The following is a 21,574-nucleotide window of genomic DNA, read 5'->3' on the forward strand; positions in this document are numbered from 1 at the left end:
TTAAGGGGGAAACGTAAGTCCACTGGATGTATAAAACGGAAACAACAGCGTTTGTTTAGCTACATATTAGACTAGAGGAGTTTCACTCAGCATAGACGGTAATCTCTGAGAATGTCCCGCATGGGAGTCCAATGCTCTGACCACTACTCTACATGTGGAATTTAGGTAAGGGATAAAAAGGTTGGAGTGAAAGGATGAATGTGTGGAGGTTTGGGGTATTAGCCCCATAAAGTCATCCCCACCAGGTCTTGAACCCTTGTCTCCTAGGTGAGAGGCCAATGCTCTCACCACTACTCTACTTGTGTAGTGGAGACAAACGTGTTGGTTTTGGTGTCCTCCTTCCAGTCCCTAGAGTGGGTTGGGGTTAGAATAAGGGTTGGAGTTGGGACATGATCTGACCTATAAGGCAAGGGGTAAAGGTTGGAGTGAAAGGATGAACATGTGGAGGTTTGGGGTATAGACCCATAAAGTCACCTCCTCAGTCTCCCAGGTGAGAGTCCAATGCTCTCACCAGTACTCTACTTGTGGAGTGGAGATCGGCGAGTTGATTTTGGTGGCCTTCTTGATTTTGGTGTGCTGGGACTACTGCCTCTTGTGGTGCCAACAGAGAGATGCATGCCAACATTGTCGGGAGTAATAGAGTAAGGAAGGGAAGGAGGGAGTGATAACCCAACCAACTCTATACTAGATGCGCTGGCATCCAGCCACGCACAAAAATAGCGAGCATAGTGCAAACAACCCAGTGTCCACTAGAGAGCAGTACATCACCACAAAATAAATGTTAATTGAAAAAGAGTACCTTATCTAAATCCAAAACTAATTGTAAATTGATTAGTTGTGTATAGTTTTACAGTAAGACGAAAATGATTGATTTGGCATTTCAAAAGATCCTTATCCCAAAACGATCTTCCCACTGTTTCGTAACACTGGGTTCTTTCTTCACCTTATAAGGTGATCATCTAGTACACCGTCAAGAGCCTGATGCCAAACATAGATTCACCCTGGGAAAAGGACAGCAACAAGCACATCATATACAATAAAACATGTTACTTTACCTCTTGCTTGAATCACTGTGGTAATGACTGCTCATCTTTGAAGGTCAGTGCCAGCAACATTTTACTCCTTAACTATAATTGGTATCACAACACCTGTTACCAAATTCCCCCAGTTTCCTGAACTATACAGAATCTCTCTCTCTCTCTCTCTCTCTCTCTCTCTCTCTCTCTCACACACACACACACACACACACACACACACACACACACACACACACACACACACACACACACACACACACACACACAAGCAAACCAGACAGACGCTCTTAGGTCTTATCTTGGGCAGCGTGTGGCAGAACAGTTACAGACCTCCATCTTCAGATCACCATCTCTATCAAACTCTTTCTTTTTTATCAACTGCCCAGAGTGTGTAAGTGGACACAGATCAAGAATCTGAAAATAAACTCTTTCACAGATAAAGACAACAAATGAGCTGCAAGAGACAAAAAACATCTCATTTGACAGCTCTCTGCAACAACCATTTCTCAGGCCAGAACAACTTTGTGTCAGTGCAGTCAACTCTACCTTAATGTAACACTGAGTAATTTGGTCTTGACAATAGATGATTCACTGAATATACCATATTACCATATTACTTATTATCATCAAATATAATATTCATTATAGTGTATCAAATCTGTGGCTTCTGTTCGCTTATGATGTCCTTAGACTTAAAGTTTAGAGAGTATTAGGCTACATAATTTCAGGCACCACAGTTGCCGCATGCTTTGCAGAGACAGGGGACATATAGATTGAGACAAGAGGCTCACAGACCTAAGAGGAATCTGAGTGGACTCCCAGCATGCAGACATTAAGGCTCCTGCAACTGCAAGCCTTATAAAACAATCTATACGGTTCCTCTTTGAGCGATGTAGCCCTAGAGAAGGCCATAAAAGGGGTCGAAAAAGAACTACAGGGAGAGACTGGAAAACCAGTACAGTGGCACATACACCAGGAGCATGTGGCAGGGCCTACAGACCATCACCAACTACAAAGTGAGGCCTGCAGACATCGGCGCAGCTGACAAAGAGCTCCCAGACAAGCTCAACACCTTCTATGAAAGGTTCGACACACTGAACACGAGCACACTAGCCAAGGACCTCAGGGAACCTGAAAACACGGTCCTACAACTCTCTGAGGCTGAGGTACGCAAGTCCTTCAGGAAGGTGAATTCTTGCAATGCTGCTGGGCCCGAGTCATCAAAATGTGTGCCACACAGCTGGCTCCTGTCTTCATGGATATCTTCAATACATCACTGTCAAAGCAGGTCATCCCCACGTGCTTCAAGATAACTACAATAGAGAAGAAGAAAACTAAGGTAACCTGAATAACTACCGGCCAGTGGTTCTCACTCCAGTGGTCATGAAGTGCATGAAACACATTAACACCATCATACCTTCGCGTGGCCTTCCCTGTAAGTAGCAAGAGATGGTGCAAGACCAACTTGTGAAACTAATGTCGCCAACCAAACGTCGAGCTGGCAGACCTAGGAACGGCGGACGAGCAGCCATCCCGACCGTCTAAAAACCGAGGCCTGTCAGTGCATCAACTCAATGTCGAGGGCCTTACCACCGCCAAACTCGAAGTCCTGCGTCACCTGGCTAATTCCACTGGGGCAGTGGTTCTGCTCCTGCAGGAGACACACTGCACATCCAACAACATCCTCAAGATCCCTGGGTTCCATCTCGCTGGGTCCACCCACAGCAAGCAAAACGGTGTGGCAACCTTCGTACAGACTGAAATAAGCTGGTCAGCCACTAGCCAATCACCACAAGGCTCCAACATCGAATGGCTGGTTACAAAAATCCAGGAGACATCAGTCATCAATGTGTACAAGCCCCCACCATCGGAGCTGTCTGCAACATCACTCCCATCAGTACCTGCACCCGCCATCTATGCAGGTGACTTCAACTGTCAACACACAGACTGGGGTTATAATCACACAACACCTAATGGAGTAGCACTGAGCGAATGGGCCTCCAACACCGATGCCCTTCTGCTGTATGACCCCAAGGAGCCTCCATCTTTCTACTCTTCAAGCTGGAATACCTCCACCAACCCGGACTTGGCCTTCGCCATCTGCCGCAGTAACGACCCCAAACCGGAGAGACGCGTCCTGGACAGGTTTCCCCATTCACATCACCGACCAGCCATCGTTAAAGTTCCATCACTGGTGCAGCCGGTACCAGGGAAACCTGTCAAAAGATGGAACTTCCGTAAGGCCAACTGGGTGTTGTATGCTGAGGAGACGGAAAGAAGGTCAGCTGGCCTGCCTGACCCAGAGTCAGTGGACGCGGATGCGGCCTACACAGCCTACTGCCGGATCCTCCTGGGTGCGGCAAAGAAGGCCATCCCACGTGGCTACAACAGGAGCTACATCCCAGGTTGGGACAAGGAGTGCAGCCGCCTTCTGTGTGACCACCAGAGGGCTAGTTCCAGAGAAGAGGTGGACATGACTGCAGCAGCTCTGACCCAGAGGCTGGACGTCACCCGCAGGACCAGATGGACAGAAGTCGTTGAATCGATCGACTTCACCCACTCTAGTCGCAAGGCGTGGCAGACCATCAACCAGCTTACTGGCAGAAACACAACACCTTCCAGCTGCCCAGTCACAGCTGATGCCATCGCATCCCAGCTCCTGAAGAACGGCCGTTTCTCGGATGCAGACAAAGACTTTGCCCGACAGACATCGCATGAGGTGTCTTGCATCTTGAGAGCAGCCAGTGTCGATTCCAACATCTCGGGAGACTTTACGGAAGAGGAACTCAGTGAGGCCATGAGTAAACTCAAGCCAGGAAAATCTCCAGGCCGTGACAACATCCACCCGGAGTTTGTCATCCACCAGAGCACAACAACATCTCGCTGGCTCTGTGCTTTCTTCACATCGTGCTACCAGAGGTTAAAGCTCCCAAAGACTTGGCGCTGTGCCTCCGTCATAGCTCTGCCAAAGCCAAATAAACCTGCGGAAGACCCCAAATCATACCGGCCCATCTCGCTGCTCTGTGTCCCATTTAAAATCTTGGAGAGGATGATCCATAGCCACATCGAGCCAGTGGTTGACTCACAGCTCCCACGGGAACAAGCTGGTTTCCGTCGTGGAAGATCAACAGCAGACCAGGTAACACTACTCGCTCAGGACATCGAGGACAGCTTCCAGGACAACGAGAAAGCTGGGGTAGTGTACCTGGATCTGACTGCCGCATACGACACCGTGTGGCACCATGGTCTCCACCTGAAGCTGTTGAGGATAATTCCAGACCGGCACATGGTGAAGTTCATCATGGAGACACTTTCCAACCGCAGCTTCGTCCTCCAGACCAGCAGTGGCCAGCGCAGTAGACTCAGAAGACTGAGGAACGGGGTTCCGCAGGGGTCAGTTCTCTCACCGATGCTGTTCAACATCTACATACATGACCTACCTGACACAACATCCAGAAAGTACGGCTATGCAGACGATCTTGCCATCATGCTGAGACGTCCAACGTGGAAGGCGATGGAAGATGGCCTTAACAAAGATATGGGCACTCTGGTAGCATACCTTCGAAGGTGGCGTCTACAGCTCAGCATCGGAAAGACAGTTGCAGCAGCATACCATCTAAGCACCAGAAAAGCAAAGAGGGAACTGGAGGTGCGTGTCGACAACAAACGCCTGGAGGTCCAGCAAGCTCCGAAGTACCTCGGTGTGCGTCTGGACCGGACCCTGACCTTCAGACAACATCTAGAAGAAGTCAAGGCCAAAGTTACATCTAGGGTTGCGCTGATCCGCCGCCTTGCGGGAATAACCTGGGGAGCATCCGCTAAGACTCTGCGAATATCGACCCAAGCTCTGGTCTTCTCTGCAGCGGAATACTGCGCCCCAGTCTGGTGCAGAAGCCCTCATACAAGCAAAGTTGACGTGGCTATAAACAGTGCCCTCCGAATAATTACTGGATGCCTGAAGTCTACCCCAGTGTCCCTCTTGCCAGTCCTCGCGGGAATAGCCCCGGCCGGCCTCCGACGGGAGGCTGCCACCCTCGCCCTGGCCAGGAAAGCAAAAAGATATGAGTGGCACATCCTGCACAACACCACAACAACAGCGGCTCCTCCAAGCAGACTCAAATCCCGCCACCCCTACAACAAGGCAGCGCAAGAGATGCTCAATTCCACCTCTGAGGACATCTCCAGAGATGCTTGGCTGGCAGCAGCTTGGAAGCAGGAGTAGCAGTCAGCAGGGCCCTCCCGCGTCCATCACTACATCTGGGACCCAGGAGGTGGCACCATAGGAGGAGACGACCTACCACGCCGGCAATGGACCACACAGAACCGCCTGCGAACTGGGGTTGGTCGTTTTAAAACATCGATGAAGAAGTGGGGCCTGGCAGACAGTGCGGCATGCGAGTGCGGTGACCCTGAACAGACAGCCGAACATATAATCACCACTTGCCCCTTGTACAGACCACCCTCGTTAGCCAGCCTCTTTGACCTAGGACCCGAGATGCTGGCATGGCTACACGACACCGAGTTGGACCTCTGACGTTACACGAAAGAAGACCATCATACCAGACTCAGTAGTCCCACAACAGTTTGCTTCCAGAGCCGACTGGTCTGTGGATGATGCCATCGCGCTGGCCCTACACTTTCACGCTGGAACACCTGGACAAGAAAAACACCTACTTCAGAATGCTATTCGTTGAATACAGTTCTGCCTTCCACACCGTATATGCCCCATCAACCTGGTCCTGAAGCTGAGAGGTGTTAGGCCTGAGCAGCTCCTTATACATTTGTGGTCTGTTCCTCACAGACAGACCACACGTGGTGGGAAAAGGCAGCAACACCTCATCCACACTGAACATCAGCACGGGTGTCCCGCAAGGCTGCTGCCTGAGTCCCAGGCTGTACTCACTGTACACCCACGACTGCTCAGCCAAGCACAGCAGCAATCGAATCATCAAGTTTGCAGATGACACCATTGTGATATTTCTGTTCTCCCTCAATGACTCATCTGAATCTGCCTTCTTCCAGGAAGTGTCAGACCGAGTAACATGGTGTCAAGACAACAACCTGACCCTGAACACTACAGTAGCAAGACAAAGGAGATGATTGTGAACTTCAGGAGAGGAGGAAAAAGCCACTCGCCTTCCCCATCATTATCAACAGGGAGGAAGTGGAGAGGGTGAGCCACTTCACATGCAAAACAGCCCAGAAAATCATCAGTGTGGAGCTCCCAGCCACCGAGGATCCCTACACCCAACACTGCTCCCATCTCCATCACAAAAGACACCAGGCATCCCAACTACAGTACGTACCACCTGTTTGCACCATCTCGTTGGAGAGATGGAAGACGGCTGAGCTTCAGGACCATGAGGGAGAGGTTCCACAACAGCTTCTTTCCTGACGCGGTCTGTAAGCCCAACAGCTGCAGTTGAATTTTATCATGTAGTTTCACCTGGTTTAATTAAACATTTTATTTTTTATACTCACTTTTTTAAAACTGTTTCTTACTTTCTCTTTTGCCATATATGATCTGTCCTGTTTTATGTTCTTATTTTTATTTACTATGGTTTTACTTATTCTATAAAGCATTGCACTACAGTTGCTTGTATGAACAGCAGTATATATATAAAGTTGACTTTAGACAGACACTGAAGACACCCCCTGGACAGATCACCCCCCATGACCCATATCTCCCCCGACTACCCCTCTGTCTGCACAGTTAACCCCCCCCCCCCCCCCCCCCTGCGACTGTTCCACTCCCCTGCCCTTACTGACCCCCCTCCCCCCACGACCCCATGTTGCAATAATGCTCAATACAATATATTAGCTGTAGGCCAGAGGTTTATTTATTTATTAATTAATAGTGGTGATATCTTTCTCAGCCCTAGGCTATAGCAGGGCGTTACAAAACACTGTAGTAAGTTGTCTCTTGGGACGATTCCTTGATGCCTCTTCCCCTTCTCAGTATGTCTATGACGATAACAGCCGAGAGGTGGTGATAGATCGGAAAGGGAATGTGATTTCCGGTCTTTCCGACCAATGAGCGCATTCCACATGCGGACACCGAGCACGGCATTCGGAGCACGCGAGAGGTGGAACGGAGAACTGCGATTGGTGCTGATGATGATGATGATGTGAGTCCGCAGCACAAAACCAGGCACACGGCTGATTCGACAGTGGACGTTCACACAGGCGGTAGCATTACTTTTCAGACCTACCTGTCCAAGCGCACAAATAACCTTATTGGGCCTATTTTCTGAAGCTATCGCATATTGGAAATGCATTTGTTTTGATGGTGATATGAGTTATTCGGGTTACGCTGGTGGTAAAGCAAGCGGAGCGTTACAAGTCAACGGCTAACCGGGAAAGGCATCGCGGGAGCTAGCTTATCGTCCTACCGGCGAGGACACACTTTTCACCCGGCCTTACAACACCGAGTAGAGATAAGAGAGATTTATCCACGTTAACATTTTTTCAACTTGTTTTAGTATTCGTTGGGGAACAACGCAACTGCTGTAAGAGAAACCGACGAGGTTGGAAAGGTTTGTAAAAAGCCGAGCTAGTTAGCGGTGTCCTCAAGGGGCCGTCTCACCATGGACAACGCGCACACAAAGACAGTGGAAGAAGTTTACAGCAACTTCAACGTAAATGAAAGCACGGGTCTAGGTTTGGACCAGGTCAAGAGAGAACGGGAAAAATGGGGACCCAACGGTAAGTAACAGGTTTCACCGTGAACGTTACATGATGTCTGGAATTGTAATGAATGTAACGAGCTATCTACGGCCCAATGGCTGGCTGGCTAGCTAGCCCGCTGCTACCGGCTAGCCTTCATGTGGTAATCAGCGGCATGAGTTGGAGTAAAAAAATGAAGCAATGTTCCTGACGTCACGATGTGTAAGCATTTCAGTCAAAGGTCTAGAGAAAATGGCTAGAAACATGACATGTATCTGAGACCAGAAGCTATTAACGTTATTTTATACTATGAATTTCTCCTCTTGGATAAAACCATTATATACACTTGGTTCTAACGATTAATTTATCCCCCCTCCCTGGTATCCGGTGTGGTGTCCTTTGGGTGAACTGCAGAATTGCCTGCTGAGGAAGGTGAGCAAACACTCTGGTCTACATTGTACAATGTACCATGTTACTTTGATGACTCTAAACCCCAATTTTATTCACAGGAAAGTCTCTGTGGGAACTGGTGGTTGAACAGTTTGAAGATCTACTCGTGAGGATTCTTCTTCTTGCAGCCTGCATATCCTTTGTAAGTACATTGACACTGTTGTTAAGTAGAGGACCAGGTGTAATCAGTGTCTGTGAAATAACACCAAAATGTATATACGCCCAACTTGCTTATCTTTCCTTCAATTTGACCACTCCCAAGTGCCAATGTAACAGTAATGTTCCCACAATATTGTTGTCGGACAGCTGTATACTGTGTTTCTGATTGATTCAGCACTATGTGATCAGGAATGCTGTTCAGAGGAGCGCAGGATGCCCAGAATCTGTCCAGTGACATAACACAGATGAGTCTGAAATGGAAAATTATTTCATAACACTCTGTCTGAGATTATCTTGAGGGTCTGTGTTTGTAAATGTTACGTGTTTTCACTGAAAACAGCCATTTTAACGTTCCCCTCTCAAGAGAGCCCGAATCCTTTTCTACAGGCCAGTCCATCAATGTGATACTTTTTATGTGCAAGGTTCTGGTGATGATTATAGACAAGACATTTCACAGTAATGTGGGTATTACCACGATCCCCCAAACTGTGATGCGTTTTTGTTTTTAGCGCCATGACCAGTAGTGTCACATCCTGGCCAGCATGGAGCTCACCTCTCCCTAACCTCATTTCCACCCCTAGTCTTGGCTGGTGGCCACCTGGCTGGGAGTATCCCCCAGCTAGAGATGTAGTGATGACGGGTCACAGTGACAGTCTAGCCTACTGGCAAAGCACTGGCAGTAGTATGCCAGTATTACCAGCTCTGTGGCCTAGTGGTAGAGTGTCCGCCCAGAGACTGGGAGGTTGTGGGTTCGATCCCCGGCCGAGTCATACCAAAGACTATAAAAATGGGACCCATTGCCTCCCTGCTTGGCACTCAGCATCAAGGGATGGAATTGGGGGGCTACATCACCAAAATGATTCCCGAGCGCGGCACCGCTGCTGCTCACCGCTCCCCCAGGGGATGGGTCAAATGTGGAGAACAAATTTCACACACTCAGGTGTGTGACAGTCAGTCTTAGTCTCACGCACTCCATTCACAACCCATACTGGCACACAGATGCTCCTTCTCTTGACTGCAACTATTCTTTTTTCATGGGGATTTAATGAGCTTTCTGCAATGGAAAGGACTTGTTTCCTGGACACGGATGAAGCCGTCTAAGACGAAACACAAACGACATTTCAGTCTTGTTTCTTAGTTCTACACCAGGCTTGATGTGTTCTGGAAACCAGCCCAAAATGAAAGGGTCCATCACTAGCCTCTCTCAAATTGGCTTAGTCTGTTTGATTGGCTTGGGAACCAGAATTGGTTGATATTTTAGAAAATGTCAATCTAGCCTAAAATGTCTCATTTTTTTCATTTGGTATTTGATTTGATAAATGGTGGGTTAGGAGGAGGAGATTCTGTGCAACATTCCTCTTGTCCTGGATTCCTCATATGGAGATGAGTCACTCCTGTCCTGTCATTCTGAAGCTGTTTTTCAAGTATATCTTTCATTTATTCTTTCAAATCATGTTTCCGATTGAGATAAAAATATTTCAGTTGGGGCTGAAAACGTATTAGGAAACTAGTGCTATAACAGGAGCCAATGCAGTAAGACCCACTACGACAGGGCAATACAGCTAGTATTGCCTAATTGAGTAGTCATTTCTCTTTTTCATAGCTCAAATGGCTGCCATGTCATATTGACTGTTTTATGACCAGAGAGCTGAACATTCTAATTAGAGGGGATCAGAGTTAATTACTCTGAACCGTCACCGTCAGAGTTGCTGTGCTCTGCTCTGTTGGCCTCTTCATGTGTGACATTCAAATAGAAAGCAACCCAGCAAACCATTTGTATCCTCCAGAGATGTGGTCAGTAGCTTACAAGAGCAACCAGGGTCTTTCTAACTCTTTCTTAGCCTGGAAGCATCGTGGAAAAAAAAGGTTTTCATGAGTCTTTTCAGCTTCCCAGAACGATTTGAGTGGGCGGGAGTACTTGCCTTGACAGCAAAGGAATTTAATAATTTTAGGGGCAAGGCCATTTGGCCTTCAGGGTCGCTCAATTTTTAAGGGCACAAAGGTCGTGTGACAGGGCACAAAGGTCGCGTGCCAGGGTACCAAGGCCATTGCGTGAAATAAGAGGATTTGGAGCCTGAATGAATAACTTGACTTAAAAGTTTTTATATTTGGTTTAGGCGTGCTATTTGACAAAGACCTTGGGACATGATATCGAACCCAAATAAAAACGAGTATCCCTTCTACAACAGAGTTTGGAACGGGGCTATTAGGCCCTCCGCTATCGCGTTGGGCCCAACTACGACCCGGGGTGGTTGTAAAATCCCTTGTAAACCACTGCCTCTCCTGTTAATTTGACCACCCAAATGGCTAAAAATGTATTATGCAGTACAATAACTGTTCTCTGTCCTGGAAATTAATTTGTTGAAAACAAAACAGTTGGGGAATGGCACATTGAAACATGGCAATTTATTATCTAGCTACCTTGTTTGCTGTTGCTCCCTATTCGGACCAGAACTAAATTGGTTGTGGATTGGTGCATGTACCAGCATCACATTGTATCAAAGCCACTCAGGCTGCAATGTATACAGTCATAGCGCAGCCTACACTGAATTAGTTAATTAATTTCGGAATATCAAGAAAATGACAGACGAATTCTGTCATTCAGCCAATCTGCCTAACAAAATATGGGTCAAACTTTTGCCAAATTCAGTCGAAAGAATGGCAAAAACGTCTTTTCCACTGAGAAATTTAACAGCAGTTAAAATGCAGTCTCCTGATTGGTGCCCTAATTTCTGGGAAAACAAGTCGTTCTGGGCGGCTGGAAGTCCAGACTTAATCATGAAAACGTATTTTCGCGGTGAGCAAAACTCTGAACTGAACTCTATTTTTATGTAATTGTAGCTCAGTGAAATGTACAGGTAAGACATTTTGAAGGCTTCAACGGTCACAGCTCATCAGATTGAAGATTTTATGTTTTTCAGACCTACAACAAAATACAGTTAGTATGATACCCTAATTGAGTAGGGTAATTTTTCTTGGCTAACACTGAGGGCTTTAATGTGCTTTGCTCTTTTTCTACCTCAAATGGCTGCCATGTCACATTGACTGTTTTATTACAGAGAGCTGGGCATGCTAATTAGAGGGGATCAGAGTTACTGACTCTTTGGACCGTTGCTGTGCTGTGCTCTGCTCTGTCGGCCGCTGCATGTGTGACAGACGTTCAAATAGAAACAAAGCAAACATTTTTTTTAATCTCGATTTTTTCTCTTGCGTACCTGTTACCTACATCACTGGCTAGGATGGAGGACTGGATATGATTACCATGTCTTAAGTGTAGACCAGCTGGCCTAGTCTGTTTGTAGGATGGTGAGTTAGTCAGTTAGTTTGGGAAGCAAGGCTGTACGACTGGGTATTAAATAATATAAAATAGAGCTGAAAATACAACTCCATCCACTGCTCCCTGGAGGTGATCCTGAGGATGGAGGAAATTTTACATTTTTAAATCTGAACATGAATGAATAATGTGTCGATGATTGAATTATAGCCTTCATTGTGTATATCTATATCTATTCCCTGTTTTGTTCTGTATGATTTGTATTCATTTTGTAATAAATATATCAATACAAGTCGATACAGTATCGCAGAAAAAAAATATGTCGATGTATCATTGTATCAATTTTATCTCACAACCCTAAAAGTGGGAGCTCCTTGTTCATGGCTAGCATTTGACCTAACTGGCATCTCTTGTAACTGGTTGTGTGTTCAGTAGTTTTGATAGACCATTGATGCTACACGCCCATATACACTCAGTGACTCAGCATTAGATAACTCATACCAGTCCCCATGGACCTTACCTTACATCATCATTGTATGGTATGATACGGTATTACATCATTTCCTCCTCACATCCCAAGCCAGATATTGATACCTGCTGTGTCAGGGTATGGTATGTCTGTAGCTCTTTTGAATGTATTTGATTAACACTGTCTATCTGCATCTGTCTGTCTGTGTCCCCTCGTAGGTGCTGGCCTGGTTTGAAGAGGGAGAGGAGACCGTCACAGCCTTTGTGGAGCCTTTTGTAATCTTGCTGATTCTTATAGCCAATGCCATCGTCGGCGTGTGGCAGGTAGGCACATCTCTCTCAGTATCATTTCATGTTTGTGAAATGAAGCCCCTTGTGTGGGGGGATTCAGACTGGAATGATCCCCATTGGCAGATTGATTTCTGGGCAGTCAATTGCCAGCTGAAACTTATCCACTGAATTCTTTAGGAGAGGAATGCCATGAATAAAAAGACACAAACATAGACCCAAGCTTTGAGCTTGGCTAGAGGGTGGACCTTTTCTTCTCAGACTCTGTTATGATGCAGAGATTATTATATTTCTTTCCGAATATCAAATTATGCAATATATACAGAATAGTGTGGTCAGTGTGTGTGCAGACGTGGTGTGATGGATAAACAATGTTACAGTGTTTGCAATGTGTGTGTGCCGTTGAGATATGTGGAACAATCAGAGGTCAAGTGCAAGTGATGCAAAGGGTATAGAAGAGGGGGTCTCCAACCTTTTTTCGTCTGAGGGCTGCATTGAAAAAATGAGTGGGCAAGAGCTACTCGTCTTATATTACTTAGATTTATTCACATATCCATGTTTCAAGTTTCAATGTGTCACGCTCTCACAAAATATCAAATATCTCGCATTGTTTGTCAAACCTGCAGTAGAACTCATTTAGGTCGTTGGCTCGGCGTGAGTAGTCAGTGGCCTGGGGGTGGATCTCGGTTTGTCAGTTTGTTCAGGACAGGTGTGTGACAGGGATGCATCACTGTCTTAATGAGTTTGTAGGATTGGTCGTCTCAACTCAGCCCTCCCGGCTGTTTTAACGGGCCCGGGCCATCGATAGCAGGGCTAAACTCTCTGGAGGATAGGTTCCAGAAACATCCAGGCATCACTAGGGCAGCAATAGTCATTATTAGGCATTAATAGGCATACATTAAATAAGAGAGATTTTGGGATTCATGAATCGATTCTGAATCATTTGATTTCAGAATCGATGAATCGATTTTTTAAACCCAGCCCTAGTTGTATGAGAGTATAGAGATTCCCTTCAGATGCAGATCCTCTTCTCACTTTCAGTGTCAAAGTGCCCCAAGGTACAGAGAAGGGAGGGTACGGACCAAGGGAAAACGTTTGTTTTATATAAGAGTAGGGAGTAGGCTATATTTATAGTTTTCATTGTGAAACTCTAGATAACTCAATCTCCATCCAGGCTAAACATAGGGCTGTGGAATCCCTTCGGACCCCCCGGGGGCAGAGACGGGGGAGGCGTTCCTATTTTCTTCTCTGCTTTTCTCCCGTCACCCTGAAACTCGTCCCACTTTCTTCCCTCTCTGGGTTTATTCTGGTCTTCATTCATTACCCTCCATGACTGGTGGTCTGAGAAACCCCAGCCTCCCCTATCCCTCTCCCCTCCCCTCTTACTCGGGTAATCTTCCCTCCACTCTAGCTAGGCCCTTCTAGGGGTAAAACAGGGGGAAAAAACTCTGTCCCAAAATTGGCATCTCTGCAATGATGGCTGTGGTGGTGTTCTTTAGATGTTTCGCAGCCTCTGTTTTTTTCCATTCAGTTCTGGCTTATGTGGGCTAAGGCTTCTTCGGTTTCTTTCGAGCTTAGGTTTCTTGCTTCTGTTCTTCTGTTTAGGCCTAGTTCTGGCTCTGCCCTAATGGGTTCCAGTGGCAGGTAGATATTGATTCATTACTATCCAGCTGGATGCCAGGCCAGACAGGGGTTGTAGTAGAGGCCCAGCGCGTAATCAGCTCTCCCTTTCCTTTCCAATGAGAGTGGGAGGGCCAAGTAGCAGTGGAGCAACATGTTGTGCCCTGCCCTGTAGCGGCTCTCTCTGGCCAGGCACGGGGATATGGCAGCACCAGATTTAGAGAGCCATAAAGAGAGCTCGGTAAATAAGGTTGGAGCGTTTCCCAGCAACAGGCTCAGCTCGTTGCAGGGGGGTGGAGGGGATTGGGGGGGGGTGCAGATTTACTGTCGGATGTTAAATGTTATGCTCTAGGCACCTGTATCTGGAGCATGCTGTCTCCCGTGTCTTCCTTCTAGGTAATTTACAGATACTTGCTAAAAGTATGGGTTCTCCGGATGACAAATTCAATTTTGACTAGTGTATTGTGCCCGTGCAGCTTTGTGTGTAAAGCCAAAACCAGACTCATAGAGATTTATTCAATTATAGTATGATGACATTGACGAAAGCATTCTGGCCAACCGGGCTTAATATGGAAATGATTCCCGACCACTGAACATAGCATAAGTTCCATGGTGACCTTTTTATTTTTATTTTTATTTTTTATTTTTTACAATGTGTGGTCATATCGGGCTTTTATGACATCCTATTAGCCATATGCTCGCAGAGCACGCATTAGCTAGGTAGCGCAGCTTGCATCTGCCTTGCTTGATGTAAATCAGTTTGAGCGATAGCTAAGGCACTTCACTCCACTATGTACTCAAACATCAAACAATTCTCCCATGGAAAACTTGAGGGCTGTATCAGGGTATCCGCACGGTCTTGAAAAGTATAAAAAGTTGATAAATCAATTTTGGGAAAATGTAAGAACCTTAAAAGGTATTAAAGTAGTATTATGATTTTATGAGGTCTTAAATTTTGTAGGTATTTTTCTGAATTAGACTCTGTCCAAAGAGTGTCGGTCCTAAAAGCTTTCAGTAAAAGTGCGTGAATTTATTAGTTTTATTAAAATACAAAGATGAGAAATATTGCCAAATAGCTGCATTGCCTTTTGAAATCCTCCGCCACTGTCTAGTGTAACCAACTCGAGCAGCATGCAACTCAAGACTTTCACTTTCACTAGCAAACATTCTTTGCAAACTATTTTTTTTTAGCATAATGTTTGTTTTCGCACCAAAAGTTTGCACACATAAGCAAACCGTCTGAAAGGTAGGCTAGTTTGGTGAACTAGACACTGGACAGGGAAATGTGAATTGTAGCCTCTGATTGAATGAATAAATAGGCTCTGTGCAGCAGCTCCACTACTTCCTGAAAGTCACTTGGCATCTTTATTTCCTGTCCTATATGATTGGATTAAGTGATTAATCAGGTGTGCGCTGGGTCTGCCGCACACCTGATTAATCACTTAATCCAATCATATAGGACAGGAAATAAAGATGCCAAGTGACTTTCAGGAAGTAGTGGAGCTGGTGCACAGAGCCTATATCGGAGCTTGAGATGCTTGATTATTTGTAAAAAAAAAAAATTGTGCTTGGCTGGAAGAAGGAAAGAAGACGCTTGGCTGGAAGAAGGAAAGAAGACGCTTCATGAAGTTGTACTCTTGCTCACAGTCACACACAGACACACATCACTTCCTCTTGACAGGTTATTAAATGTTATTTCCTACATGTGTGAAATGTTAAAGAGAAATTACCCGCATTTCCAAAAGAGCGTCTGTCATTGTAATTCACACCGACACCCCGCTCTCTACCAGCTCTCGATTTTGGGAACAATCAACGGCACCGTTCACACTAGCAGCTCAATACACCTCGTTCTCACCACAGTGTGTGGCTAGATGCTTTACGGTTGGCCTCCCAGCCAAACTGGATGGTCTCCTGAATGAATACCCCAGGCCCCCACTGGTTTGTGTAAGGAGAGGGTCCGTTAACTGTCAAAGTCCTTGGCCTTTGTGTAAGCAAACAAAGCCTGTGTGAGCACTGCAGATGTATAGTTACTGTGAATGTCTCACGTGTCAGTGCATTTTTTCCTCTACCCTACTTCCTCTACCTTTCTTACCACCTAGCTTCTTACAATACAGGCCTCTTGAGCCAATCGTTGTCGTTCTCCCTGTGATGACGAGGCAGCCGTGTTCCACAAGCCTGTGACGGCGGTAGTGCCCTCTAGTCTTGTCTTAGCCTATTCCCCACCTCTCTCTCCCAGACAATGGCTAACGACGCGTCTCTGTGTACATGATGCTACTATGCTATGAGAACGACCAGCGGGTGTGCCCTGCCCTGCTTGTCCTGGCCTGTCCGGGCCTATCCAGAGCGCTGCCTGCTAGGCAGGCTGCCCTGCCAGGGCCCTCGCGTCCTTGGGAAGTAATCGCACGGAGAGGCAGGACGGCTGGCAGCTGATTAGGGGGGGGAAGGAGGGATAGAGGGAGGAACTAAGGGACAAGTAATGAGAGGAAAGAAGGGGGTGGATTGAATGGTGCATGGTTGGTCACTGAGGGCTATATCTGATAGCAGCTTGTGACATGAGCTACGCGTTAGTATAACAAAGAGTTTCCAGGGTGGAATGACTCAGGAGGAATGTAATGGTAGACTAGGGCTTTAATTATGTTTAATGGCAGCCATATTGCTATTTAGTGGAGGCTTGTTGTCTGTCATCTTTGACTTATGACTGTGTGCCGCCCACACAACTTCCTGTGATATTAAAACAATGTTATATTGAGCAATATTTTTTTAAATTGTCTTCCAGGAGCGAAATGCGGAGAACGCTATCGAGGCTCTGAAGGAGTATGAGCCGGAGATGGGCAAGGTGTACCGCCAGGACAGGAAGAGCGTCCAGCGGATCAAGGCCAGAGACATCGTCCCTGGAGATATCGTGGAGGTGGCCGGTAAGATGCCTGTTCAAAACCCTCTGTCCCTCCCTCTCTAGCTCTCCCTCCCTCTCTTGTCCAAGTCCCTTCCTCTCTCCCCGTCTCTTTCTACCTACCCTTGTCCTCTCTTCCCTGGCCCTGCTAGTTGGCCTTGAGACATGGTGGTGGCGGTGAGGTGTCTGGCTAGTGTCCATCTTTAAGTAAAACTGGCTCAAGCCGGAATGGCCCTTAGAGCAGCTTGATGCACAAGGCCACCCCATGGACAGGATACAAGACATGACTCCTCTTTTCCTGTCACGGTTTCATGAGACTTCCTCTTCTCAATTCTGATTAAATAAAATCTTGATACCACATGTGCTTTGCAGCGCACACTCTCTTCAAACTGTCCCCTCAAGCCCCCCACTTGTTACACAGTGCACACTTGGGCATCCCTGATGCGCAACGCGGTTTAAATCATCCAATGCTGCTCTCCCCCAGCTCCTGTCAATCCTCCTGGTGTGGTTAGCTTGTTAACTAACTAGTAATGATTATAGCTAAGCTGACTCAAATCAATAAAATCTCTCACCTAACTGATGATCTGTTTACACCATCTAGCTGACTGTCTCATTTGAACAGCGAACGTTAGCCTAACACGTGATGTGAGCCAGATAGATTACACTTTGGGCTTTGTCAACCCCTCTATTGTACTGGATTGGAAGCATTGGAACTGATGTGTCCAGGTGACAAGACCTATCCTAGATTAGATATGTTATATTTCATATCATTTTAGTTGTGGCATGGTTCCGTCCCACTTACAAGTCCTGAAGAGAGCTAGCCCGCACCAGCCCATAAGCCCGACCAAACCTGGTCCAGTTACCTTTGCTACTGTTCTTTCTTTGTGCATCAGAGCACACTAACACAGCCTCTGTAGTTTCGTCAGAGATGAATAACAGATCTTATTCTGTCTCTTGGGTCCAGGTCCACCAATCAAGTGAATCAGAGAGAGTGTGTGTTGTCTGTCGTCATGCGTCTGTTTGTCCCTGTGTGTGTTTAAATGAGTACAGGCTATGTGGATTATGTAGACGGCGGTCTTTGATCTGAGCAGACACAGGTCCACCCACACACTGCTAGTCAGGGATCTGCTAATTACTTTGTCATCTCTTGCCATTCATACAAACATGAAGCATCATCTTTGATCTCACCAGGTGTGGGTCTCAGCATGTTGGGGTCTAGACTATAATAAAAGAGGGGGAAACTTTGGTCAGGATAGGGTTGAGAGCAGGGGTGAAAATTAACTTTGGCTCACGTTGAGTCACCTGCCAAGGGGACTGTAGATGAAGAAAATCTACCGGCCAAGTATATATTTTTTTCAGATAGCCTTCTGAAATCTTAATCTAGCCAGTAAATCCAGAATCTAACATTAGTTATAGGACAGATTTCTGTGTCCCTTTTCCACACTCCTGCTGGAAGCTGGAAGACGAGTTTCCTTGAGGGTGGCTGGGAGAACAAACATACTGGACTAGTGTAGGAGAGGGCCTGATACATCAGGTGGATGCTACATTCCTAAGTCCCCCATTTTGGAGCCGTGTCTGGTGGGTGAGAATGTTATTGCCTATGTTTGTTACATTAAAAATGACATGTTCTCTTGCTTGCTTTTAAATAAACGATACTGCTTTTGCTTATTTGGTTGTATAGCAGTCAGGGATGAGCTATGTCTGTGCCTCAGCTACTGTCTGTCTCCTGTGCTTGACAACGGTGCTGTGGCCTGTATGTGGCCAGTGTTCTGAAGGAACCAAGACAAGTTACACTCCTGACTTGTTGATCCCTCTTGTACATCAGTTGTGTCTCTGACTGGGACTGCCCTGGTCAGAGAGAAACTTTGCCATCACCATTCTCTCTCTGCGCATAAATATCCTAGAAATACTGATGGCCTGAAATTCTCCTTACTGATTCTTAAGGATGGTTAGATTCATTTGAAGATTGGATTATTAGTAACCTCCATAGCTGTAGCATGGACCAATTCAGAACCCATTCAATGTTGGCACGCACAGAGCCACGAAATGCATTCATGGGCAGTGGTCTGTGCTGTGGTCTCTGAGGTCTGTGGTCTCTGAGGTCTGTGGTCTCTGAGGTCTGTGGTCTCTGAGGTCTGTGGTCTCTGAGGTCTGCGGTCTCTGAGGTCTGCGGTCTCTGAGGTCTGCGGTCTCTGAGGTCTGCGGTCTCTGAGGTGTGCGGGGTCTCTGAGGTCTGCGGTCTCTGAGGTCTGCGGTCTCTGAGGTCTGCGGTCTCTGAGGTCTGTGGTCTCTGAGGTCTGTGGTCTCTCGAGGTCTGTGGTCTCTTGAGGTCTGTGGTCTCTTGAGGTCTGTGGTCTCTTGAGGTCTGTGGTCTCTTGAGGTCTGTGGTCTCTTGAGGTCTGTGCTCTGAGCACCATTTCTAGTTTCTTATACTCTGGTTTATATCCTAGAAGGTCCATAAGCTCAGATGTCTCCGGCAGAAGAAGCCACATCTACCACATCTTCTCAAGGGTTTAACAGTCTTAGTGTCTGAACTGTGCGTGTGCATGTGCACGACGTGTGTGTGTGATTGTGTATATACGAGTAGCCTACCTACACCTTTGTGATAGTGCGTGTACCCTTGTATATAAATCCATTTCTTTGTAAGTGTTATGTACTTCCATGACTTTGTGTGTCTGTGTTGTGTGTCTGTTGTGTGTGCCACTGATGGAACGTTCACTCTGAGTTTCCCCCTCCTGCCTTTATGTAAGCAGAGCTTATAGTGTATGCAGCATGTTGAGAACTACTCTCCTGTCTTTATGTAAGCAGAGTGTATAGTGCAGTATGCATTATATTGAGCAAACTACTTCGTCCCCTGTAGGGTGCGTCACAGCTGAGCACTTCTGCCTGTCCTCTCTCTGTCTCTTCCCCTCTCTCTCTCACCCCCCCCTCTCTCTCCCTCCCTCCCTCCCTCCCTATCTCTTTCCATCTCTTTCCCTCTCTGTCTCCTCCCCTCTCTCTGTCTCTGTCTCCCTCTCTCTCTTTCCCTCTCTCCATCCCTCTCTCTCTCTCTCTCTCTCTCTGTCTCTCTCCCTCCCTTTCTCTTTCCCTCTCTCTGTCTCCTCCCCTGCCCTGTATGTGGCAGTCATGGCTGAACCAGTGATTTGAGCTTCAGTCGGGGCCAATGAGAGAATGCGACAGACAAGTGACATAGGCCAGGTCCCAGGGTACATGCTGATAGGCTATTGGGAGGGAGGGAGACTGTGCAGGTGTTGTTAGAGGGCTGCTGACTCCCTCAGGGACAGTAGCCAGTCAATCAGTCAGTGGGTGGGCGGTGAACTGCTAACCAGGCTGCTGGAGGTCTGGCCTCCACGTGACCCCTGGAGAGAACTGAAGGAAACCTCTGGCAGCTGCCGACTAGCCTCGGGCCTTCAGGAGAGGAGAGAGAGCCAACAACCATGCATTATGCAAGAGGAGAGAGGGAGAGAGAGGTATAACTGTCAAACTTCGGTTGGTTTGCCCTTCATTGTTACCAGCAGCAAACGGTGGCATCATCTTTCCGCCCCCGGCTGACGGTTACCTGCTGGACTCCCCCCCTCTCTCTCCTCTCCTTCCCTCCCTTTCCCCTCTCCATGTCTCTCCTTCCCTCCCTCTCTCCTATCCCTGTCTCTCCTTCCCTCCCTCTCTCCTATCCCTGTCTCTCCTTCCCTCCCTCCCTCTCTCCTTCCCTCCCTCTCTCCTCTCCCTGTCTCTCCTTCCCTCCCTCTCTCCTCTCCCTGTCTCCTTCTCTCCCGCCCTTCTGTGATTGTCTTTTATCTCCTGCCAGCTCTTCTGGAACTCCAGCTGACTCCCCCCCCTCCAGCTGACTCCCCCCCCTCCCCATCTCTTTAGCATTCAACTCCTCACAGGCGGAGAGTTACTCAGTTGTCGTGGTGACCAGCCTAACCTCGTTGCAACGTCCTGTGTATGCAAACGAGGGATGAGACGGTATACCGTAAAACCGTGAACCGTGGTATAAAATGTCCACGGTATTAGAACCGTGACATTCCCTGTGTTTACGGTATTACACAATAATGCGCTGCTGAAACTTCACATTTCAAGTTGCTTGCAACAGTTAATTTTGTAATTTAATTTAAGCCTGCTATTAATAAACTGAGCTTAATTACAATAGTGTGCATTTTCCATCAGGTGTTGCACTGTAGTTCCTTCAAAGTAATATACTTTTTTGTGTCTTGGGGAGGTGAAATGCTGTATACCGTAAACCGTACAGTGTAACTAGATACCGTACCGTAATGCAAAAATCCACGCCGTCTCAACCCTAATGCAAACAAACAAATAAGCATAGCTTATCTTTCGTGTGTGTGTGGGGTGAGAGACCCGTGTGTAGTGATGCTCGTAAGAACTAACAACAAGCAGTAGCACTACACTAGGGCTGAACTGCTGGCTAGTGTCCTTGTCTGCACCACAGACAAGGACACTAGCCTGCAGCACAGACAAGAACACTAGCCAGAAGTTCTACTAGTCTCTTGAAAGCACTCATGTCCCTTCTAAGACATGGTTCACCAAATGATTTCCTTCTTGGCTCACTTTAGACTGAGCATGTCTGAATCCATCACCTCCAGGCACAATACTACAGTGTGGGAGCCCGGTATGTGTGGGTGTGTAGGCCTGGTTCTTGGCATGGACCTCATGATACATGGGTCATGTTACAGCTGTATCACAATACACTGCAATACTCTACAT

At 47.0% G+C, this 21,574-nt stretch overlaps 1 protein-coding gene across 1 annotated transcript in view; it reads left to right on the forward strand.

Moving 5' to 3' along the window:
* The first annotated feature begins 7,219 nt into the window (after positions 1 to 7,219).
* Positions 7,220 to 21,574, forward strand: part of LOC311312362 (sarcoplasmic/endoplasmic reticulum calcium ATPase 2) — a 30,741-nt gene continuing 16,386 nt past the window's right edge. Inside the window, exons 1-5 of the mRNA XM_084442291.1 lie at positions 7,220 to 7,742; positions 8,118 to 8,135; positions 8,213 to 8,295; positions 12,274 to 12,378; positions 16,739 to 16,877. Coding sequence (XP_084298417.1) covers positions 7,625 to 7,742; positions 8,118 to 8,135; positions 8,213 to 8,295; positions 12,274 to 12,378; positions 16,739 to 16,877 — 463 coding nt within the window. The 5' untranslated portion in view covers positions 7,220 to 7,624. The remainder of the gene's footprint in view (positions 7,743 to 8,117; positions 8,136 to 8,212; positions 8,296 to 12,273; positions 12,379 to 16,738; positions 16,878 to 21,574) is intronic.

This window comes from Borostomias antarcticus, assembly GCF_949987555.1.
Source record: "Borostomias antarcticus genome assembly, chromosome: 8".
Classification (NCBI taxonomy): Eukaryota; Metazoa; Chordata; class Actinopteri; order Stomiiformes; family Stomiidae; genus Borostomias; species Borostomias antarcticus.